This window comes from Oncorhynchus tshawytscha, linkage group LG06 (genome assembly GCF_018296145.1).
Source record: "Oncorhynchus tshawytscha isolate Ot180627B linkage group LG06, Otsh_v2.0, whole genome shotgun sequence".
NCBI lineage: Eukaryota > Metazoa > Chordata > Actinopteri > Salmoniformes > Salmonidae > Oncorhynchus > Oncorhynchus tshawytscha.
In genome coordinates this window covers 2,151,639-2,175,726 of record NC_056434.1, presented here as the reverse complement: position 1 = coordinate 2,175,726, position 24,088 = coordinate 2,151,639, and the positions used below count along the sequence as shown (strand labels likewise).

At 43.2% G+C, this 24,088-nt stretch overlaps 1 protein-coding gene across 4 annotated transcripts in view; it reads right to left on the bottom strand.

Moving 5' to 3' along the window:
- tmem131 (transmembrane protein 131) overlaps nucleotides 1-24,088 on the bottom strand; it is an 84,255-nt gene that overhangs the window by 41,761 nt on the left and 18,406 nt on the right. For all 4 annotated transcript variants that reach the window (XR_006083549.1, XM_042322823.1, XM_042322822.1 and 1 more), the window contains exons 4-11: nucleotides 16,145-16,265; nucleotides 11,298-11,414; nucleotides 10,949-11,065; nucleotides 7,189-7,269; nucleotides 5,309-5,444; nucleotides 2,505-2,623; nucleotides 2,306-2,411; nucleotides 649-757 (exon numbers count right to left, since the gene is read on the bottom strand). Coding sequence is in view for 3 of the 4 variants with exons in the window: in XM_042322823.1 (XP_042178757.1) it covers nucleotides 649-757; nucleotides 2,306-2,411; nucleotides 2,505-2,623; nucleotides 5,309-5,444; nucleotides 7,189-7,269; nucleotides 10,949-11,065; nucleotides 11,298-11,414; nucleotides 16,145-16,265 (906 nt within the window). In the remaining variant the exon portion in view is untranslated. The remainder of the gene's footprint in view (nucleotides 1-648; nucleotides 758-2,305; nucleotides 2,412-2,504; nucleotides 2,624-5,308; nucleotides 5,445-7,188; nucleotides 7,270-10,948; nucleotides 11,066-11,297; nucleotides 11,415-16,144; nucleotides 16,266-24,088) is intronic.

The window sequence follows — 24,088 nt, the reverse complement described above, 5'->3', positions numbered from 1 at the left end:
ATCAGGAATGAACCAACACACGTGTATCCTACCATCTAAACACATCAGGAATGAACCAACACACTTGTATCCTACCATCTAAACACATCAGGAATGAACCAACACACTAAACACATCAGGAATGAACCATCCTACCATCTAAACACATCAGGAATGAACCAACACACATGTATCCTACCATCTAAACACATCAGGAATGAACCAACACACGTGTATCCTACCATCTAAACACATCAGGAATGAACCAACACACGTGTATCCTACCATCTAAACACATCAGGAATGAACCAACACACGTGTATCCTACCATCTAAACACATCAGGAATGAACCAACACACGTGTATCCTACCATCTAAACACATCAGGAATGAACCAACACACGTGTATCCTACCATCTAAACACATCAGGAATGAACCAACACACGTGTATCCTACCATCTAAACACATCAGGAATGAACCAACACACGTGTATCCTACCATCTAAACACATCATGAATGAACCAACACACGTGTATCCTACCATCTAAACACATCAGGAATGAACCAACACACGTGTATCCTACCATCTAAACACATCAGGAATGTTTCAAATCTTGTAAACGGTCAAAAAAAATAAAAAAAATAAAAGATGAAATCAAAGTCCTACCCTTGTAGCACCTCTGCTTGGTACGGGACTTCAAGTTTAGACGAGTTTATCTCCTTGACCTTCACTGTTATTTTACCAGAAAACTGAACCGGTCTTTCTGCTTTTGATGCTGGTAACAAACAAAAAAATCACAGAGAAAATAAAAGAACATTACATCCATAGATAAGAGAAGGTCACAAGGCCATATTGAATATAACTTAAGCAGGAGTATTTTAAAGTCGAGGTCGTCACGTGTGGGGTGGCCGGGGTGGGGACTGCAGCTCGACAAAATGTTTAAACACCGACGAAAAATATAAAAACACAACATGCAACAATTTCAAACATTTTACTGAATTACAGGAAATATGTCAATTGAAATAAATTCATTGGGCCCTAAACTATAGATTTCACATGACTGGGAATACAGATATACATCTGTTGGTCACAGATACCTTAGAAAAAGGTTGGGGCGTGGATCAGAAAACCAGTCAGTATCTGGTGTGACCACCATTTGCCTCATGCAGCGTGACAGCTTCACATAGAGTTGATCAGGCTGTTGATTGTGGCCTGTGAAAAGTTGTCCCACTCCTCTTCAATGGCTGTGAGAAGTTGGTGGATATTGGAGGGAACTGGAACACGCTGTCGTACACATTGATCCAGAGCATCCCAAACATGCTCAATGGGTGACATGTTTGGTGCGGATGCAGGCCATGGAAGAACTGGGACATTTTCAGATTCCAGGAATTGTGTACAGATCCTTGTGACATGGGGCCGTGCATTATCATGCTGAAACATGAGGTGATGGCGGCGGATGAATGGTACAGCAATGGGCCTCAGGATCTCGTCACGGTATCTCTGCATTTAAATTGCCATCAATAAAATGCAATTGTGTTTGTTGTCCACAGTTTATGCCTACCCCATACCATTGCCCCATGGTAGCAGTGGGGTTTTCTGTTCACAACGTTGACATCAGCAAACCGCTCGCCCACATGACGCCATACAAATTCTCTAAAATTACGTTTACGGTAGAATGAATGAACATTGAATTCTCTGGCAACAGCTCTGGTGGACATTCCTGCAGTCAGAATGCCAATTGCACGCTCCCTCAAAACTTGAGACATCTGTGGCATTGTGTTGTGTGACAAAACTGCCCATTTTAGAGTGGCATTTTATTGTCCCCAGCACAAGGTGCACCTGTGTAATGATCAAGCTATTTAATCAGCTTATTGATATGCCACACCTGTTAGGTAGATGGATTATCTTGGCAGAGGAGAAATGCTCACCAACAGGGATGTAAAAAAACATTTTAGAAAAATAAGGTTTGTGTGTATATTTCTGGGACCTTTTCTTTCAGCATGAAACATGGGACCAACACTTTACATGTTGAGTTTATATTTTTGTTCAGTATAATCTTTAAAAACAACAAACATTTTCTCTACACCTTCATGGCAAAATGTGCAGAATTGCACAAAATGAACTGCGGCATGGCATTTATAAACAGCTTTTCTTCTAAGACACCAACTGAAAGGTTAAACACCCGACAACGTAATGTTATTTCTATTCATTGAGTTTTATAAAGGTTAGTAATAAAAACGTCATGGTCTTTGGGTCCGTGGTTAATATTTCAGGTTTCTCAATTTTTTATTTATTTAACATTTTCAAAGATCACAAGACTTACCATCAAAACTAATACTTGCAACTTTGGCATATCTACTCTCGCCTGCTTCTAGGGTGATTGCTTTGAAATTGATGGTGGCTTCGTTGGATGGCGTCGTCCGTATACTCTGGGAAAAAAATCACCAAAATACAAGTTTAACTGGACGTCGGAACGGAAGAGTCAACAGACAAACAAGAGGAGGAAGAGCCAAGCAACTCACCGCGATCCAAACATCTTTCCTTCCCGAATTCAGTAGATGTAAGTTCAATTGTTCCGGCCGTTCTTGTGACCATAACGTACCGAAGTCTAGCATCTCTGTGGAGGAGTATATACCAGGAGCTAGAGGGAAGAGAACAAACAGAAAGAACCTATCAACCTCATGTGGACCAGTCAATCAACAATACCCGAGGTGACCTCCACAGGCAGTATGATAACCTGGTCTAATACCTGGTGACCTCCACAGGCAGTATGATAACCTGGTCTAATACCTGGTGACCTCCACAGGCAGTATGATAACCTGGTCTAATACCTGGTGACCTCCACAGGCAGTATGATAACCTGGTCTAATACCCGAGGTGACCTCCACAGGCAGTATGATAACCTGGTCTAATACCTGGTGACCTCCACAGGCAGTATGATAACCTGGTCTAATACCTGAGGTGACCTCCACAGGCAGTATGATAACCTGGTCTAATACCTGGTGACCTCCACAGGCAGTATGATAACCTGGTCTAATACCTGAGGTGACCTCCACAGGCAGTATGATAACCTGGTCTAATACCTGGTGACCTCCACAGGCAGTATGATAAATTGGTCTAATACCTGAGGTGACCTCCACAGGCAGTATGGTAACCTGGTCTAATCCCTGAGGTGACCTCCACAGGCAGTATGATAACCTGGTCTAATACCTGAGGTGACCTCCACAGGCAGTATGATAAACTGGTCTAATACCTGGTGACCTCCACAGGCAGTATGATAACCTGGTCTAATACCTGGTGACCTCCACAGGCAGTATGATAAATTGGTCTAATACCTGAGGAGACCTCCACAGGCAGTATGATAACCTGGTCTAATACCTGAGGTGACCTCCACAGGCAGTATGATAACCTGGTCTAATACCTGGTGACCTCCACAGGCAGTATGATAACCTGGACTAATACCTGAGGTGATCTCCACAGGCAGTATGATAACCTGGACTAATACCTGAGGTGACCTCCACAGGCAGTATGATAACCTGGTCTAATACCTGAGGTGACCTCCACAGGCAGTATGATAACCTGGTCTAATACCTGGTGACCTCCACAGGCAGTATGATAAACTGGTCTAATACCTGAGGTGACCTCCACAGGCAGTATGGTAACCTGGTGTCCACAGGCACCTAATACCTGAGGTGACCTCCACAGGCAATCCCTGAGGTGACCTCCACAGGCAGTATGATAACCTGGTCTAATACCTGAGGTGACCTCCACAGGCAGTATGATAACCTGGTCTAATACCTGGTGACCTCCACAGGCAGTATGATAACCTGGTCTAATACCTGGTGACCTCCACAGGCAGTATGATAACCTGGTCTAATACCTGAGGTGACCTCCACAGGCAGTATGGTAACCTGGTCTAATACCTGAGGTGACCTCCACAGGCAGTATGATAACCTGGTCTAATCCCTGAGGTGATCTCCACAGGCAGTATGATAACCTGGTCTAATACCTGGTGACCTCCACAGGCAGTATGATAACCTGGTCTAATACCTCAGGTGACCTCCACCTCCACAGGCAGTATGATAACCTGGTCTAATGACCTCCACAGGCAGTGATAACCTGGTCTCCACAGGCAGTATGATAACCTGGTCTAATACCCGGTGACCTCCACAGGCAGTATGATAACCTGGTCTAATACCCGAGGAGACCTCCACAGGCAGTATGATAACCTGGTCTAATACCTGGTGACCTCCACAGGCAGTATGATAACCTGGTCTAATACTTGAAGTGACTTCCACAGGCAGTATGATAACCTGGTCTAATACTTGAGGTGACCTCCACAGGCAGTATGATAAACTGGTCTAATACCTGGTGATCTCCAGCTCCACAGGCAGTATGATAACCTGGTCTAATACCTGAGGTGACCTCCACAGGCAGTATGATAACTTGGTCTAATACCTGAGGTGACCTCTACAGAGGCAGTATGATAACCTGGTCTAATACCTGAGGTGACCTCCACAGGCAGTATGGTAACCTGGTCTAATCCCTGAGGTGATCTCCACAGGCAGTATGATAACCTGGTCTAATACCTGAGGTGATCTCCACCCCCACAGGCAGTATGGTAACCTGGTCTAATCCCTGAGGTGACCTCCACAGGCAGTATGATAACCTGGTCTAATACCTGGTGACCTCCACAGGCAGTATGATAACCTGGTCTAATACCCGGTGACCTCCACAGGCAGTATGATAACCTGGTCTAATACCTGAGGTGACCTCCACAGGCAGTATGATAACCTGGTCTAATACCTGAGGTGACCTCTACAGAGGCAGTATGATAACCTGGTCTAATACCTGAGGTGACCTCTACAGAGGCAGTATGATAACCTGGTCTAATACCTGAGGTGACCTCCACAGGCAGTATGATAACCTGGTCTAATCCCTGAGGTGACCTCCACAGGCAGAATGATAACCTGGTCTAATACCTGAGGTGACCTCCACAGGCAGTATGGTAACCTGGTCTAATCCCTGAGGTGACCTCCACAGGCAGTATGATAACCTGGTCTAATACCTGGTGACCTCCACAGGCAGTATGATAACCTGGTCTAATACCCGGTGACCTCCACAGGCAGTATGATAACCTGGTCTAATACCCGAGGAGACCTCCACAGGCAGTATGATAAACTGGTCTAATACCTGGTGATCTCCACCTCCACAGGCAGTATGATAACCTGGTCTAATACCTGAGGTGACCTCCACAGGCAGTATGATAACCTGGTCTAATCCCTGAGGTGACCTCCACAGGCAGAATGATAACCTGGTCTAATACCTGAGGTGACCTCCACAGGCAGTATGATAAACTGGTCTTCGTTGGTTTTGATCCTGATGAAGGCTGTGTGGTTGTCTGCATCTCTCGACGAGAAGCTAGCCCTCATCACACCCTTCGTCTCAAACGGAGGGATCTCCTACAACACAGAGAATACAAGATTAATAATACAAGGACAGTCAGGACACAGAGAACTAGTGGTCAGAGCGAGGGACCCTAGAGCAGGAACTAGTTGTCAGAGCGAGGGACCCTAGAGCAGGAAGTAGTGGTCAGAGCGAGGGACCCTAGAGCAGGAACTAGTGATCAGAGCGAGGGACCCTAGAGCAGGAAGTAGTGGTCAGAGCGAGGGACCCTAGAGCAGGAAGTAGTGATCAGAGCGAGGGACCCTAGAGCAGGAACTAGTGATCAGAGCGAGGGACCCTAGAGCAGGAAGTAGTGGTCAGAGCGAGGGACCCTAGAGCAGGAACTAGTGATCAGAGCGAGGGACCCTAGAGCAGGAAGTAGTGGTCAGAGCGAGGGACCCTAGAGCAGGAAGTAGTGAAGGATCCCTGCCATAGAGAGAACTGACAGGGTTCTGACTAGACGGAGTACAGCTATGACAGGAATAGATTTTTTACAGCTTTGACGGGAATAGATTTTTGGGACATTTTACTCCAAAATGAATGAAAATAAAATGTTGACCACATGTAAAATATAATTTCCACCTCCAGAAAAGAGCCCAATACCATATTGGTAAAACTGTAATTAAAGCCTATGCATGGGTGCAGACTAGAGGGAGTACACCTACGGCAGGAAGTTACTATTTCATAGCAGGTTAGGATAATTCATATGGCAGGTTAGGTTCCCAAACTGTGGTGCGAGGGGTCAGCAGGGGGAGACTCGGGGTCCCCAAATTTAAAAATAATAATAAATACACTGAACAAAAACATCCAAAGATTTGACTGAGTTCCAGTTTATATCAGGAAATCAGCCAATTGAAAAGCATTCATTGGGCCCTAATCTATGGATTTCACATGACTGGGAATACAGATATGCATCTGTTGGTCACAGATACCTTAAAAAAAGGTAGGGGTGTGGATCAGAAAACCAGTCAGTATCTGGTGTGACCACCATTGTCTCATGCAGCGTGACAGCTTCACATATAGTTGATCAGGCTGTTGATTGTGGCCTGTGAAAAGTTGTCCCACTCCTCTTCAATGGCTGTGTGAAGTTGTTGGATATTGGCGGGAACTGGAACACGCTGTCATACAAGTCGATCCAGAGCATCCCAAACATGCTCAATGGGTGACATGTCTGGTGAGTGGGCAGGTCATGGAAGAACTGGGACATTTTCAGCTTCTAGGAATTGTGTACAGATCCTTGCAGCATTGGGCTGTGCATTGTCATATTATAAAACTATGAAATAACACATATGGAATCATAACCAAAAAAAGTGTTAAACAAATCAAAATATATTTGAGATTTGCCTTGATGACAGCTTTGCCATCAGAGTGAAAAAGCTCCTGGGCTAGGAGACGCAGGTTAAGGTTTGAAAAAGTGTACAGGTTAGCTAAAATGCTCTGCTAACCTAGAGATTCCCAAAGCACGTTTAGTTTTTTTGACCTAGCACTACACAGCTGATTCAAATAACCAATTCATAAAGTTTTGCATCAGTTGTGTAGTGCTACGGTCAAAAAAAAACATTCACCCAGGGGGGCCCCAGGACCGAGTTAGGGAAACCATGTCTAATCTGCTACGAAAAGACACTCCCGGTCGACACTGTGCTCCCTCTAGTCACAACCAACCCATTGGACAGGATTGAATTTGACATCATAAGAGATGGAAGAGACAACTAATTTTGACATTCTGATTTGATATGAAAAAGAGACAAACATGAAACTAACCCAGAATGTTCTGGTGCCTCCTTGTTGGCCCGTAGGCAGGTCCAGATGGAGGTGATCTCCACTGGAGAACATCTCCACAACCTGCAGGTTAGAAACATCATGTTGGATTAAAAATGTTGGATTAAAAATGTTGGATCAAAAATGTTGGATTAAAACAATTCCACAGATTTCCTAATAAAAGGCTGTACATGTTTTTTTCCCTCATTAGAACAGACTGGTATTACTTCATGTAATTTACTGTTGTTTACACTGTTCCAAAACAGGCAGAACAATTATATTATAATCTAGCAGAACCTGTTGATCACATAATATTCACAAAGCTCTACACCCTCATTGTTCTTGATCTCATTATTGTTACAATTATTCTGATCATGATTATAATAAGTAAATGTCGTTATCATTAGTAGTCTTTGTATAGTATCCTTGTATAAGCACCATCGAGCTGTAGGCCTAAGAGCACATCCTGTTCAGTCTTAATACCCTAACCTACTATATTTTAATATATAGGCTACTGGATCAATCAAGCAATCATTCACGCCATCACAAGACATGTGTGCTTTGAAATGCAAATAAAGGGCATCTTATGAATGGCTTTCGGTCCGAATGGTCTCGGATGAGACGCTTTACATGTTTTACGTAAAGAGAACAAGGGTTGAGGGAACAGGGAATGTTTTTGGCCATCGCTCATCCATATATTTATATGTACATATTCTCATTCCATCCCTTTAGATTTGTGTGTATAAGGTAGTTGTTGGGGAATTGATAGATTACTTGTTAGATATTACTGCACTGTCGGGAACTAGAAACACAAGCATTTCGCTACACTCGCATTAACATCTGCTAACCATGTGTACGTGACCAATACAATTTGATTTGAGGCCGGGTGGGCGTACGGCAAAATTCTCAAAAAAATGTTGGAGGAGGCTTCTGGTAAAATTATCTTGCAACAGCTCTGCAGTCAGCATGTCAATTGCACGCTCCCTCAAAACATCTGTGGCATTGTGTTGTGTTACAATACTGCACATTTTAGAGTGGGCTTTTATTGTCCCCAGCACAAGGTGCACCTGTGTAATGACCATGCTGTTTAATCAGCTTCTTGATATGCCACACCTGTCAGGTGGATGGATAATCTTGGCAAATTCTCACTAACAGGGATGTAAACAAATTTGTGAGCACAATTTAAAAGAAATAAGCTTTTTGTGATTATGGAACATTTCAGGGATCTTTCATTTCAGCTCATGAAACATGAGACCAACACTTTACATGTGTATATATTTTTGTTCAGAACAATATCAATATTCATACAATATTTGGAGTACATGTAAGATAAGAACATACTATTACATCACCTCTCCAAACTGGGTTTCAGTGAGAGGACTAACTGGTGTCTCCAAGTGGCCCCACACCTCTCCAAACTGGGTTTCAGTGAGAGGACTAACTGGTGTCTCCAAGTGGCCCCACACCTCTCCAGACTGTGGGTTTCAGTGAGAGGACTAACTGGTGTCTCCAAGTGGCCCCTACCTCCAGACTGTGGGTTTCAGTGAGAGGACTAACTGGTGTCTCCAAGTGGCCCCACACCTCTCCAAACTGTGGGTTTCAGTGAGAGGACTAACTGGTGTCTCCAAGTGGCCCCACCTCTCCAAACTGTGGGTTTCAGTGAGAGGACTAACTGGTGTCTCCAAGTGGCCCCACACCTCTCCAAACTGTGGGTTTGAGTGAGAGGACTAACTGGTGTCTCCAAGTGGCCCCACACCTTCAAACTGTGGGTTTGAGAGAGGACTAACTGGTGTCTCCAAGTGGCCCCACACCTCTCCAAACTGTGGGTTTCAGTGAGAGGACTAACTGGTGTCTCCAAGTGGCCCCACACCTCTCCAGACTTTGGGTTTCAGTGAGAGGACTAACTGGTGTCTCCAAGTTGCCCTACACCTCTCCAAACTGTGGGTTTCAGTGAGAGGACTAACTGGTGTCTCCAAGTGGCCCCACACCTCTCCAGACTGTGGGTTTCAGTGAGAGGACTAACTGGTGTCTCCAAGTGGCCCCACACCTCTCCAAACTGTGGGTTTCAGTGAGAGGACTAACTGGTGTCTCCAAGTGGCCCCACACCTCTCCAGACTTTGGGTTTCAGTGAGAGGACTAACTGGTGTCTCCAAGTGGCCCCACACCTCTCCAAACTGTGGGTTTCAGTGAGAGAGCTAACTGGTGTCTCCAAGTGGCCCCACACCTCTCCAGACTGTGGGTTTCAGTGAGAGGACTAACTGGTGTCTCCAAGTGGCCCCACACCTCTCCAAACTGTGGGTTTCAGTGAGAGGACTAACTGGTGTCTCCAAGTGGCCCCACACCTCTCCAGACTTTGGGTTTCAGTGAGAGGACTAACTGGTGTCTCCAAGTGGCCCCACACCTCTCCAAACTGTGGGTTTCAGTGAGAGAGCTAACTGGTGACTCCTAGTGTCTCCAAACTATGCAGTTCGTAAGCCATTTAAATGCATTATGACTGAAGGAAAAAGCCTTCAACTATAAGGGCAATTCTATGGGCCAAATATCCCCTCCCCCTCCAAATATCTAGCGATACTAACGCCTGTAAAAGTGTGATTTGTCAAAATAACCAGAGATGAAAAACCCAACCGCTGGAACGAATGCTGCTGATCTCACACATCCCGTTGTGTCATGACAGAGCTACAGTCCCTTTACGTGTCTATCCACCAGAGATTACATTATTTAACCTTTATTTAACCAGGCAAGTCAGTTAAGAACAGATTATTATTTTCAATGACGGCCTAGGAACAGTGGTTTAACTGCCTTGTTCAGGGGCAGAACGATAGATTTGTACCTTGTCAGCTCGGGGATTCAATCTTGCAACCCTTCGGTTACTAGTCCAATGCTCTAACCACTAGACTACCTGCCGCCCCATTATAACTAACCAGAATACACTAAGTGGCCTAAACTATTTCTACTCAACTGGACACATCGATAGATAAACTGTTGAGATTTCCCCAGACATGTTCAATTACTATTGAAAGTGCTTCTTTGTCCGGGACTTGATCTTGATCTTTGTCCGGGACTTGATCTTTGCTAGATCGTTGCTAGGAAACCGGCCCTTAGTGGTTTGTAGATGTTATGGGCACATCGATAGATTGTTACTGGATGGTGATTCATGATACTAAGACAGCTTGATGTCAAAACGAGCCACTAGAGTGTAGCTTATCCTTTTCTTTTAAAGTGGAGTGTTCTGCCTACGGCTACGGAACCCTGACCTGTTCACCTGGTCGTGCTACCTGTCCCAGACCTGCTGGTTTCAACTCTCTAGAGACATCAGGAGTGGTAGAGATACTCTCAATGATTGGCTATGAAAAGCTAACTGACATTTACTCCTGAGGTGCTGACTTGTTGCACCCTTGACAACCACTGTGATTATTATTATTTGACCCTGCTGGTCATCTGTGAACATTTGAACATCTTGGCTATGTTCTGTTATAATCTCCACCCGGCACAGCCAGAAGAGGACTGGCCACCCATCATAGCCGGGTTCCTCTCTAGGTTTCTTCCTAGGTCCTGGCCTTTCTAGGGAGTTTTTCCTAGCCAACGTGCTTCAACACCTGCATTGCTTGCTGTTTGGGGTTTTAGGCTGGGTTTCTGTACAGCACTTTGAGATATCAGCTGATGTAAGAAGGGCTATATAAATACATTTGATTTGATGGTGGTTACCATAGAGACGCATAAAGACATGTTTACCTGCACTGTGAGGGTTGTGGATGTTAGTTACCTGCAGTGGTTCACTGTGAGGGTTGTGGATGTTTATGAGTGGAGAGAAGCTGTCGTTAACAGGTACTCTGGCCCCGATGAAGGGCCGTAGTCTGTAGGGGATACCCACCCAGAACACCTGAAAACACAAGAGAACAGACCACAAGACTATCAAAATTAACCTAATGTTGACATCTTTCTTTATATCTGAAGGAATAGCCTATTAAATGGATCTTGTGTTTATGGTGCTGTTCCAAATGGGACCCTATTCCCTACATAGTGCACTACCCTATGGGCCCCAGTCAAAAGTAGTGCACTACATAGGGAATAGGGTTCCATTTGGGACACCGCCTACATGTGTGTAACAGTACCTGGTATGTAAACACTCCATGATTCGACGTATTAATAAATAAAGTATTTTCTATGTTCCCTACGACCCTGGCGAGAAACACGAGATCAAACGACGTGTTTCCCCCTGCTGGGATTATCTGGAACAGAAAGAGGGGGGAAAAACAGAGGAGGCATTATCAGCTGGTCACATTATCAGCTGGTCACAATGGATGGAGCATTATCAGCTGGTCACAATGGATGGAGCATTATCAGCTGGTCACATTATCAGCTGGTCACATTATCAGCCGGTCACATTATCAGCTGGTCACATTATCAGCTGGTCACAATGGATGGGATGGAGCATTATCAGCTGGTCACAATGGATGGAGCATTATCAGCTGGTCACATGGATGGAGCTGGTCACATTGCATTATCAGCTGGTCACATTGGATGGAGCATTATCAGCTGGTCACAATGGATGGAGCATTATCAGCTGGTCACAATGGATGGAGCATTATCAGCTGGTCACATTGGATGGATTATCAGCTGGTCACATTGGATGGAGCATTATCAGCTGGTCACATTGGATGGAGCATTATCAGCTGGTCACATGGATGGAGCATTATCAGCTGGTCACATTGGATGGAGCATTATCAGCTGGTCATGGAGCATTATCAGCTGGTCACATTGGATGGAGCATTATCAGCTGGTCATTGGATGGAGCATTATCAGCTGGTCATGGATGGAGCATTATCAGCTGGTCACATTGGATGTAGCATTATCAGCTGGTCACATTGGATGGAGCATTATCAGCTGGTCACATTGGATGGAGCATTATCAGCTGGTCACAATGGATGGAGCATTATCAGCTGGTCACATTGGATGGAGCATTATCGGCTGGTCACATTGGATGGAGCATTATCGGCTGGTCACATTATCGGCTGGTCACAATGGATGGAACATGTATTCCCAAACTGGGGTACGAGATACATACCCAGAGGTATGTGCCGTCGGGGGTACACCAAATAAAATGTGATTCACATTATCAAACATTTATATTTTTCAACAGAGTTATACATTTGGGTGAGTTTTTTTCTCCCCTCGCCGGAGTAGCCTCGTTTCACTGCCAAAATTAAAATGAAACCATCTAGTGTTCAGCGAAATAACAACACAATGTCAAATAATGAACATCCAATCACATTAACCGATACTCTCTCGTGGGAAACCTTCACGCAGACATTTAGAAACGAAACATGACAATTTGAAAAATAAGACAGGGGATTTTTTTGAGCGAGAATAAAGACGACTTTCGAGTAGCGAGACATGTAAACTCAACAAAAAAAAGAAACGTCCTCTCACTGTCAACTGCGTTTGTTTTCAGCAAACTTAACAGGTGTAAATATTTGTATGAACATAACAAGATTCAACAACTGAGACATAAACCGAACAAGTTCCACAGACATGTGACTAACAGAAATTGAATGATGTGTCCCTGAACAAAGGGGGGGGTCAAAATCAAAAGTAACAGTCAATGCAGCTGGTGGCCACACCACATACTAAGTACTGCAGTGCATCTCCTCCTCATGGACTGCACCAGATTTTTCAGTTCTTGCTGTGAGATGTTACCTCGCTCTTCCACCAAGGCACCTGCAAGTTCCTGGACATTTCTGGGGGGAATGGCCCTAGCCCTCACCCTCCGATCCAACAGGTCCCAGATGTGCTCAATGGGATTGAGATCCGGGCTCTTCGCTGGCCATGGCAGAACACTGACAGTCCTGTCTTGTAAGAAATCACACACAGAACGACCAGTATGGCTGGTGGCATTGTCATGCTGGAGGATCATGTCAGGATGAGCCTGCAGGAAGGGTACCACATGAGGGAGGATGTCTTCCCTGTAAAGCACAGTGTTGAGATTGCCTGCAATGACAACAAGCTCAGTGCGATGATGCTGTGACACACCGCCCGAGATCATGATGGATCATTGTTCTTGTCATCCTGTACCTGTCCCGCAGGTATGATGTTCGGATGTACCGATCCTGTGCAGGTGTTGTTACACGTGGTCTGCCACTGCGAGGACGATCAGCTGTCCGTTCTGTCTCCCTGTAGCGCTGTCTTAGGCGTCTCACAGTACGGACATTGCAATTTATTTCCCTGGCCACATCTGCAGTCCTCATGCCTCCTTGCAGCATGTCTAAGGCACGTTCACGCAGATGAGCAGGGACCCTGGGAATCTTTCTTTTGGTGTTTTCCAGAGTCAGTAGAAAGGCCTCTTTAGTGTCCTAAGTTTTCTGTGACCTTAATTGCCTACCGTCCGTAAGCTGTTAGTGTCTTAACGACCATTCCACAGGTGCATGTTCATTTTTTACGGTTCATTTAACAAGCATGGTAAACAGTGTTTAAACCCTTTACAATGAAGATCTGTGAAGTTATTTGGATTTTTATGAATTATCTTTGAAAGACAGGGTCCTGAAAAAGGGACGTTTCATTTTGTGCTGAGTTTATAAAAGCAGGTAAAGTATTGACACGTTTTTTTTTAAATTGAGAGACGAGCTTAAAGTTCTTTACTGACCATAATGTTCACTTGTCTGACCGCTTGTATGATGACGAGTTTCTCACACGACTGGCCTATCTGGGTGATGTTTTTTCTCGCCTGAATGATTACAGGGTCTCTCCGAAACTATATTCAATGTGCGGGACAAAATTGAGGCTATGATTAAGAAGTTGGAGATCTTCTCTGTCTGCATTAACAAGGACAACACACAGGTCTTTCCATCATTGTATGATTTTTGTGTGCAAATGAACTCAAGCTTACGGACGTCAAATGTGATATAGCGAAGCACCTGAGTGGGCTGGGTGCGCAATTACGCAGGTACTTTCCCAAAACAGATGACACAAACAACTGGATTCATTATCCATTTCATGCCCTGCCTCCAGTCCATTTACCGATATCTGAACAAGAGAGCCTTATTGAAATTGCAACAAGCGGTTTTGAGAAAATTGAATTTAATCAGAAGCCACTGTCAGATTTCTGGATTGGGCTGCGCTCAGAGTATCCTGCCTTGGCAAATCACGCTGTTAATACACTGATGCCCTTTGCAACCATGTACCTATGTGAGAGTGGATTCTCGGCCCTCACTAGCATGAAAACTAAATACAGGCACAGACTGTGTGTGGAAAATAATTTAAGACAGACTCTCTCAATACAACTCAACATTGCAGAGTTATTTGCATCCTTTCAAGCACACCCTTCTCATTAACCTGTGGGGAGTTATTCACAATCTTTGATGAACAAATAAGGTTTTATATGTGATAAGAGAATTTTGTTCTCAATGTTCATAAACCAATTCAATTAAACTACTCAGTCTGCTAATCACGATTTGTAAGATACTGATTCAATTAAACAGACAGAGGCCCAGCTACAATAGTCAATAAGGTTTATTCATGAGAGCGCTCCCGTACAAAAACAAAGATGTTCCCTTTATAACATTCGCACATACATACACACTAACATTAGGATTTTCTCCTGAAGTCTCACCACAGTTTATTATTACCACTCAGCTGACAGTTCCAGTCCCCCCCAGATAAGGGAAACCTGTCCCTGTCCCATCTTATCTCCCCAGAGTTACAGCCGGGTCGGTTCAAACATAGGTTAATGACCCTCTTTGTTTTCTTTCAGCATACATTCCTCTCTTCCCCAGTCTAACCTAGTTGAACATATGTTTATCAGCTTTAATTACTCCTTGTCCATGCTACATAACCTCTAAATCTCGAATGGTTAAGTTTCCGGGTAGAATTATTTAATCATTTATCTTAAGCCTTCATAAAATATTTTAACAATATGTAAGATGGTTAAATAAAAGAGCAAAATCATTTATTATTATTATTTGTGCCCTGGTCCGACAAGAGCTCTTTGTCACTTCCCTTGAGCCGGGTTGTGACAAAAACTCACACTCATTCTTATGTTTAATAAATGTATCGTATAGTGTCTGTGTGGCAGGCTTACAATGATGGCAAAAAACAGGTGGTGCTTAAGAGGGGGTAAAGCTGACCCTGGTGCTAGAGGGGGTACAGCTGGAGGTTGAATGTTTGAAGGGGTACGGGACTATAAAACGTTTGGGAACCACAAAAAAACACAAACAATGGACATTGGACCGGTGGAAATGTGTCCTTTGGTCTGATGAGTCCAAATTTGACATTTTTGGTTCCAACTGCCGTGTCTTTGTGAGACGCTGAGTAGGCAAACGGATTATCTCCACATGTGTTGTTCCCACCGTGAAGCATGGAGGTGGTGGTGTGGGGGTTCTTTACTGGTGACACTGTCTGTGATTTATTTAAAATTCAAGGCACACTGAACCAGCATGGCTGCAGTGATATGCCATCCCATCTGGTTTGCCCTTAGTGTGTTTTTCAACAGGACAATGACCCAACACACCTCCAGGCTGTGTAAGGGCTATTTGACCAAGAAGGAGAGTGATGGAGTGCTGCATCAGATGACCTGCCCTCCACAATCCCCCGACTTCAACCCAATTGAGATGGTTTGGGATGAGTTTGATCACAGAGTGAAGGAAAAGCAGCCAACAAGTGCTCAGCATATGTGGGAACTCCTTCAGACTGTTGGAAAAGCATTCCTGGTGAAACTGTTTGAGAGAATGCCAAGAATGTGAAAAGCTGTCATCGAGGCAAAGGGTGACTACTTTGAAGAATCTAAAATATATTTAGATTTTTTTGAAACACTTTTTTGGTTACTCCATAATTCCATAGTTGTGATGTCTTCACTATTATTCTACGATGTACAAAATAGCACAGATAAAGAAACACCCTTCAATCAGTAGGTGTGTCCCAACTGTTGACTGGTTCTGTACACCTGGCACAAAGGCCTAATACTTACCCCATTCTGGAAATAGGATGAATGAAAATGTGCTGTTGTTGCTGATATTGATATCAAACTAATTTCTTCTGAGCTGGGATTATTCAAGTAAATATTTTCCATTGTTGGCATCCCCACAGACCTAGAGAGAAAAAGGAAAGAGCACATAACCCTATTAATTAAAGGTTGACATTATTATTATCATCATCAAAACATGGCATGCTGACATAACGGAGAATAGCAATGACATGCTGACATAACGGGGAATAGCAATGGCATACTGACATAACGGAGAATAGCAATGACATGCTGACATAACGGAGAATAGCAATGGCATGCTGACATAACGGGGAATAGCAATGACATGCTGACATAACGGAGAATAGCAATGGCATGCTGACATAACGGAGAATAGCAATGACATACTGACATAACGGAGAATAGCAATGACATGCTAACATAACGAGAATAGCAATGACATACTGACATAACGGAGAATAGCAATGACATGCTGACATAATGGGAATAGCAATGGCATGCTGACATAACGGAGAATAGCAATGGCATGCTGACATAACGGAGAATAGCAATGGCATGCTGACATAACGAGAATAGCAATGACATAACGGAGAATAGCAATGACATACTGACATAACGGAGAATAGCAATGACATAACGGAGAATAGCAATGACATAACGGAGAATAGCAATGACATACTGACATAACGGGAATAGCAATGACATACTGACATAACGGAGAATAGCAATGACATAACGGGAATAGCAATGACATACTGACATAACGGAGAATAGCAATGACATGCTGACATAACGGGGAATAGCAATGACATGCTGACATAACGGAGAATAGCAATGACATATGGGAATAGCAATGACATGCTGACATAACGGAGAATAGCAATGACATAACGGAGAATAGCAATGACATGCTGACATAACGGAGAATAGCAATGACATAACGGAGAATAGCAATGACATACTGACATAACGGAGAATAGCAATGACATAACGGGGAATAGCAATGACATACTGACATAACGGAGAATAGCAATGACATAACGGAGAATAGCAATGACATAACGGAGAATAGCAATGACATACTGACATAACGGGGAATAGCAATGACATACTAACATAACGGAGAATAGCAATGACATAACGGGGAATAGCAATGACATGCTGACATAATGGGGAATAGCAATGACATGCTGACATAACGGAGAATAGCAATGACATAACGGGGAATAGCAATGGCATGCTGACATAACGGAGAATAGCAATGGCATGCTGACATAACGGAGAATAGCAATGACATAACGGAGAATAGCAATGACATACTGACATAACGGAGAATAGCAATGACATAACGGAGAATAGCAATGACATAACGGAGAATAGCAATGACATAACGGAGAATAGCAATGACATACTGACATAACGGGGAATAGCAATGACATGCTGACATAATGGAGAATAGCAATGGCATGCTGACATAACGGGGAATAGCAACGGCATACTGACCTAACGGAGAATAGCAATGACATACTGACATAACGGAGAATAGCAATGACATGCTAACATAACGGAGAATAGCAATGACATGCTGACATAACGGAGAATAGCAATGACATGCTGACATAACGGGGAATAGCAATGGCATGCTGACATAACGGAGAATAGCAATGGCATGCTGACATAACGGAGAATAGCAATGGCATGCTGACATAACGGAGAATAGCAATGACATAACGGAGAATAGCAATGACATACTGACATAACGGAGAATAGCAATGACATAACGGAGAATAGCAATGACATAACGGAGAATAGCAATGACATACTGACATAACGGGGAATAGCAATGACATACTAACATAACGGAGAATAGCAATGACATAACGGGGAATAGCAATGACATACTGACATAACGGAGAATAGCAATGACATAACGGGAATAGCAATGACATGCTGACATAACGGGAATAGCAATGACATGCTGACATAACGGAGAATAGCAATGACATAACGGGGAATAGCAATGACATGCTGACATAACGGAGAATAGCAATGACATAACGGGGAATAGCAATGTGTGACGGCCCTGAATTATTCTGAATCTCAGTGCAGCTCCTTCCAATAGGGCGTAATTCCCAATTAAATAGCCAGCATCAGCTGCGCAAAAGGGGGTTGTGATGGAGACGTGAATGAGGATGTGTTCACATGCTGACTCTATTCCGTTTGTTTTGTTGCCGTTAAACGTGTGTTTTGTAGCCTAAGCAGGATCGGATGGTCCGTGGACCACACCTCTCCGTTCTTCGCTGGAGATCTATTGGCGGATTGGATTGTCTGACTGGACTGACTACCACCTTTTTGAATTTCATTTGTTTTGATGCATACTGATTTATGTATGTAGTTGAGGACTTAGTAAAAGTTCTGTGGTAAAATAATTGTTATATTGATTGTATGTTTAATACTGGGTTTACAATGAATGGACAAACATTGGGTGACAAAAGTCACTTGAGTTCACTGAACTCCTTTAGCAATGGCTGGACCTTTTTAGGCCCGAGGTACAGGACATTTCTGGAGGAACCAGAACTCATTGTGATATTATTATATGTGTGTAATCATTGTTGTTGCTAATACAACCCACGCAAAAGAATATAGTTGTTTTTGAAGTTCTTTCCAATGTTTTAAGATGAAAAGTTTATTTCCATCCTGACTTTTACATAAGTCCTTTGTATTGGTGTAGACTTGACGGACAGATGGGACATTCCCACCCAAACTAAAAGGAGAAACCAATGTTTTCTCTGGTAGAATAGCAATGGCAAATGACATGACATAACGGAGAATAGCAATGACATAACGGGAATAGCAATGACATACTGACATAACGGAGAATAGCAATGACATAACGGAGAATAGCAATGACATAACGGAGAATAGCAATGACATACTGACATAACGGGGAATAGCAATGACATACTAACATAACGGAGAATAGCAATGACATAACGGGGAATAGCAATGACATGCTGACATAATGGGGAATAGCAATGACATGCTGACATAACGGAGAATAGCAATGACATGCTGGCATGCTGACATAACGGAGAATAGCAATGGCATGCTGACATAACGGAGAATAGCAATGGCATGCTGACATGCTGACATAACGGAGAATAGCAATGACATACTGACATAACGGAGAATAGCAATGACATGCTGACATAACGGAGAATAGCAATGACATAACGGAGAATAGCAATGACATACTGACATAACGGGAATAGCAATGGCATGCTGACATAACGGAGAATAGCAATGGCATGCTGACATAACGGGGAATAGCAATGACATGCTGACATAACGGGGAATAGCAATGGCATGCTGACATAACGGAGAATAGCAATGACATGCTGACATAACGGAGAATAGCAATGGCATGCTGACATAACGGAGAATAGCAATGGCATGCTGACATAACGGAGAATAGCAATGACATAACGGAGAATAGCAATGGCATGCTGACATAAAGGAGAATAGCAATGACATACTGACATAACGGAGAATAGCAATGACATGCTGACATAACGGAGAATAGCAATGACATGCTGACATAACGGAGAATAGCAATGACATGCTGACATAACGGAGAATAGCAATGACATGCTGACATAACGGAGAATAGCAATGGCATGCTGACATATTGGAGAATAGCAATGGCATGCTGACATAACGGAGAATAGCAATGACATAACGGAGAATAGCAATGGCATGCTGACATAAAGGAGAATAGCAATGACATACTGACATAACGGAGAATAGCAATGACATGCTGACATAACGGAGAATAGCAATGACATGCTGACATAACGGAGAATAGCAATGACATGCTGACATAACGGAGAATAGCAATGACATACTGACATAACGGAGAATAGCAATGACATAACGGAGAATAGCAATGACATACTGACTTAACGGAGAATAGAAATGACATGCTGACATAACGGAGAATAGCAATGACATAACGGAGAATAGCAATGACATAACGGAGAATAGCAATGACAACGGAGAATAGCAATGACCTAACGGAGAATAGCAATGACATGCTGACATAACGGAGAATAGCAATGACATGCTTACATAACGGAGAATAGCAATGACATAACGGAGAATAGCAATGACATAACGGAGAATAGCAATGACATAACGGAGAATAGCAATGACATACTGACATAACAGAGAATAGCAATGACATAACAGAGAATAGCAATGACATAACGGGGAATAGCAATGACATAACGGGGAATAGCAATGACATGCTGACATAACGGAGAATAGCAATGACATAACGGAGAATAGCAATGACATGCTGACATAACGGAGAATAGCAATGACATAACGGAGAATAGCAATGACATACTGACATAACAGAGAATAGCAATGACATACTGACATAACGGAGAATAGCAATGACATAACGGAGAATAGCAATGACATGCTGACATAACGGAGAATAGCAATGACATGCTGACATAACGGACAATAGCAATGATATACTGACATAACGGAGAATAGCAATGACATAACGGAGAATAGCAATGACATACTGACATAACGGAGAATAGCAATGACATACTGACATAACGGAGAATAGCAATGACATACTGACATAACGGAGAACAGCAATGACATACTGACATAACGGAGAATAGCAATGACATACTGACATAACGGAGAATAGCAATGACATAACGGAGAACAGCAATGACATACTGACATAACGGAGAACAGCACGTGGGCTAAAGTAAGCAGGCGATTTTATGATTTACAAAAGAGCAGGTGTTCTATATTATATCATCAGACTGTTGAATAAAACAGAAGTGTTAGTAGCCTTTGCGCTGCTGCTAACAGTAGAGTCTCAGAAACACTACAGCTCAACACACAGTCAAATCTAATCGACTATGCGACTAAATACACCTTGTGTATGACAGTGCATGATCAATATGACAAAACAAGAGGGGGGGGGGGTTACATGCAAGCACCTTGTACATTAACAAATGACATGTTACCAACATGTGAACTGTGTTATTTAGGCTAAATTAAAATCCTATTTCTGAGAAGACATACTCCCAAAGTCTATACCTTGCACATCTGGCAGTTCTCGTGACTTCTACTGTTGCTATAGATATGCCCTACAGGCAATGTTGCATCATGTTCTACCTGCCACTGAGTGTTTACTTTGAACACTGAGGCTGTACCCACTCTAAGTTAGTTTTAACAGTGACCAAGTAGGCTACTGTGGCTGTTTGATCAGAATGTAGGGCCTACCATCAGAAACAATGGAGAAAATGCATCCCATAATATTTTAACATGGAAATAGCTGTTCTGTCATTCAGCCTACAGTAGCAGCCAATGTGGTGTTTAATATGGGACTACATTCCATGAGACTTTTGAAAAACATGCAGGGCTTCACATGAACCTGTTTATGCACTTGTCCTTCAGACAAGGAAGTGACTGACAATGTTGTTGTGTTGAAAGAGAAACCACTTTACAAACTGAAATGCATTATTATTCCCATACCATTACTGGAGAATCAGACTAATCATGCTCCCCTCTGCCTATTGGCTACTGAGCTTATTCAAGCCCGTCTCAAAATACAACACTGCCCCTTTAAGACAACAAAAAAAGCCCTTTTCTTGACTGGCTTTTCAAAGACGGCTAGAAATGTGCTCTTGTTTTAAACAACCACTTCCCCATTGCTGACTACAAATGATCCATAACTGGGCTAATAACTCACTAACTAGCAACGGATAAGAACAAATGAGCACACATGGCTACATGTAGCTCTCACTTTGATCTCAAAACAAGCACAACTACTCATGACCACTCATGCTGTAAACACAGTCCAGTTTCCAATGAATGGCACAGAGCCATATATGGCAATGGTCCAATTGCATTTGGCCTACTGCAGATCGAATAGGATATACAGGCTGAGTTGTGTGTGTGTCAATGCGATAGAATCCTCCTCCGATGCATTCTGCCCACAACAAAATCTCTTGCATAGTTATTTTATTCCCCCCCCCAGTGTCTTGCATAGTTCGTTTTGTTTCGGTATGTTTTATTGAAAGTGGCTGATATTGAGTTGATTCGATCACAATACCCACAGTAAAGGGCAACGTTGATAGTGTTAACTAAGGGGGAAAACTCTAGAAAGTTGAGTGAAGTTCAATCTAGTGCTTCTCTCCCAGGCTGATATTTATTTTGCATGTCAGTCCTGAGGGAGCGTCAGTTTAGAGGGAACTTCTGGATTCTACCAGAAGTTTAAATACGCAGCACAGACTAGCCAATCACAGGAAGACACTTAGGTGTCTATTGATTGGTTGAGAAATAGCATCAGTTGTTCTTGACGCCTGCGTGATCACGCTCTCCGTAGCCAATGTGAGCAAGACCTTTAAACAGGTCAACATTCACAAGGTCGCAGAGCCAGACGGATTACCAGGACGTGTACTCAGAGCATGTGCAGACCAACTGGCAAGTGTCATCAATGACATTATCAACCTCTCCCTGACCGAGTCTGTAACACCTACATGTTTCAAGCAGACCACCATAATCCCTGTGCCCAAGAACGTGAAGGTTTGTTGCCTAAATGACTACCGCCCCGTAGCACTCACGTCAGTAGCCATGAAGTGCTTTGAAAGGCTGGTCATGACTCAATATCAACACCATCATCCCGGAAACCCTAGACCCACTCCAATTCGCACACCGGCCCAACAGATGACGCAATCTCACTCCTCACCGGCCCAACAGATGACGCAATCTCACTCCTCACCAGCCCAACAGATGACGCAATCTCACTCCTCACCGGCCCAACAGATGAGCTAACATAGGCTAATGTGATAAGCATGAGATTGAAGGTAACAAGAACATAGACATGTGATATTGGCAGAAAGATTAAATTCTTGTTAATCTAACTGCACTGTCCAATTTACAGTAGCTATTACAGTGAAATAATACCATGCTACTGTTTGAGAGTGCACAGTTGTGAACATGAAAAGGTATTAATAAACAAATTAGGCACATTTGGGCAGTCTTGATAGAGCATTTTGAACAGCAATACAATGGTTCATTGGATCAGTCTAAAATTGTGCATATACACTGCTGCCATCTAGTGGACAAGTGCTTTTTTATTTGTATTATCTTTCACCAGATCTAATGTGTTATATTCTCCTACATTCCTTTCAACTTTCCACAAACTTCAAAGTGTTTCCTTTCAAATGGTATCAATAATATGCATATCCTTGCTTCAGGGCCTGAGCTACAGGCAGTAAGATTTGGGTATGTCATTTTAGGTCCTGAGCTACAGGCAGTTAGATTTGGGTATGTCATTTTAGGCCCTGAGCTACAGGCAGTTAGATTTGGGTATGTCATTTTAGGTCCTGAGCTACAGGCAGTTAGATTTGGGTATGTCATTTTAGGCCCTGAGCTACAGGCAGTTAGATTTGGGTATGTCATTTTAGGTCCTGAGCTACAGGCAGTTAGATTTGGGTATGTCATTTTAGGCAAAAAATGTAAAAAAGGGGACGATCGAAGTTATTTGTGGAATTTCTTTCCTTCTGAATGAGTTTCACCAAATCAGTTGTGTTGTGACATGTTAGAGGTGGTATACAGAATTTAGCCCATTGCTATCTTTTTGGTAAAAGACAAAGTCCACAACATGCCATTCCCATAGCTGTTTTGGTTAGTGATTGTTGTCTGTAGAGCTCTCCAGCCCTGCTCAATATGCCTCAGCTAAACCTCTTGTCCCACCTCCCACACATGCGGTGACCTCATCTGGTTTAATTGATGTCTTCTAGAGACAATACCTTGCTCATCGTCACTCATTGCCAAGGTTTACCTCCACTGTATTCACATCCTACCATACCTTTGTTTGTACATTAT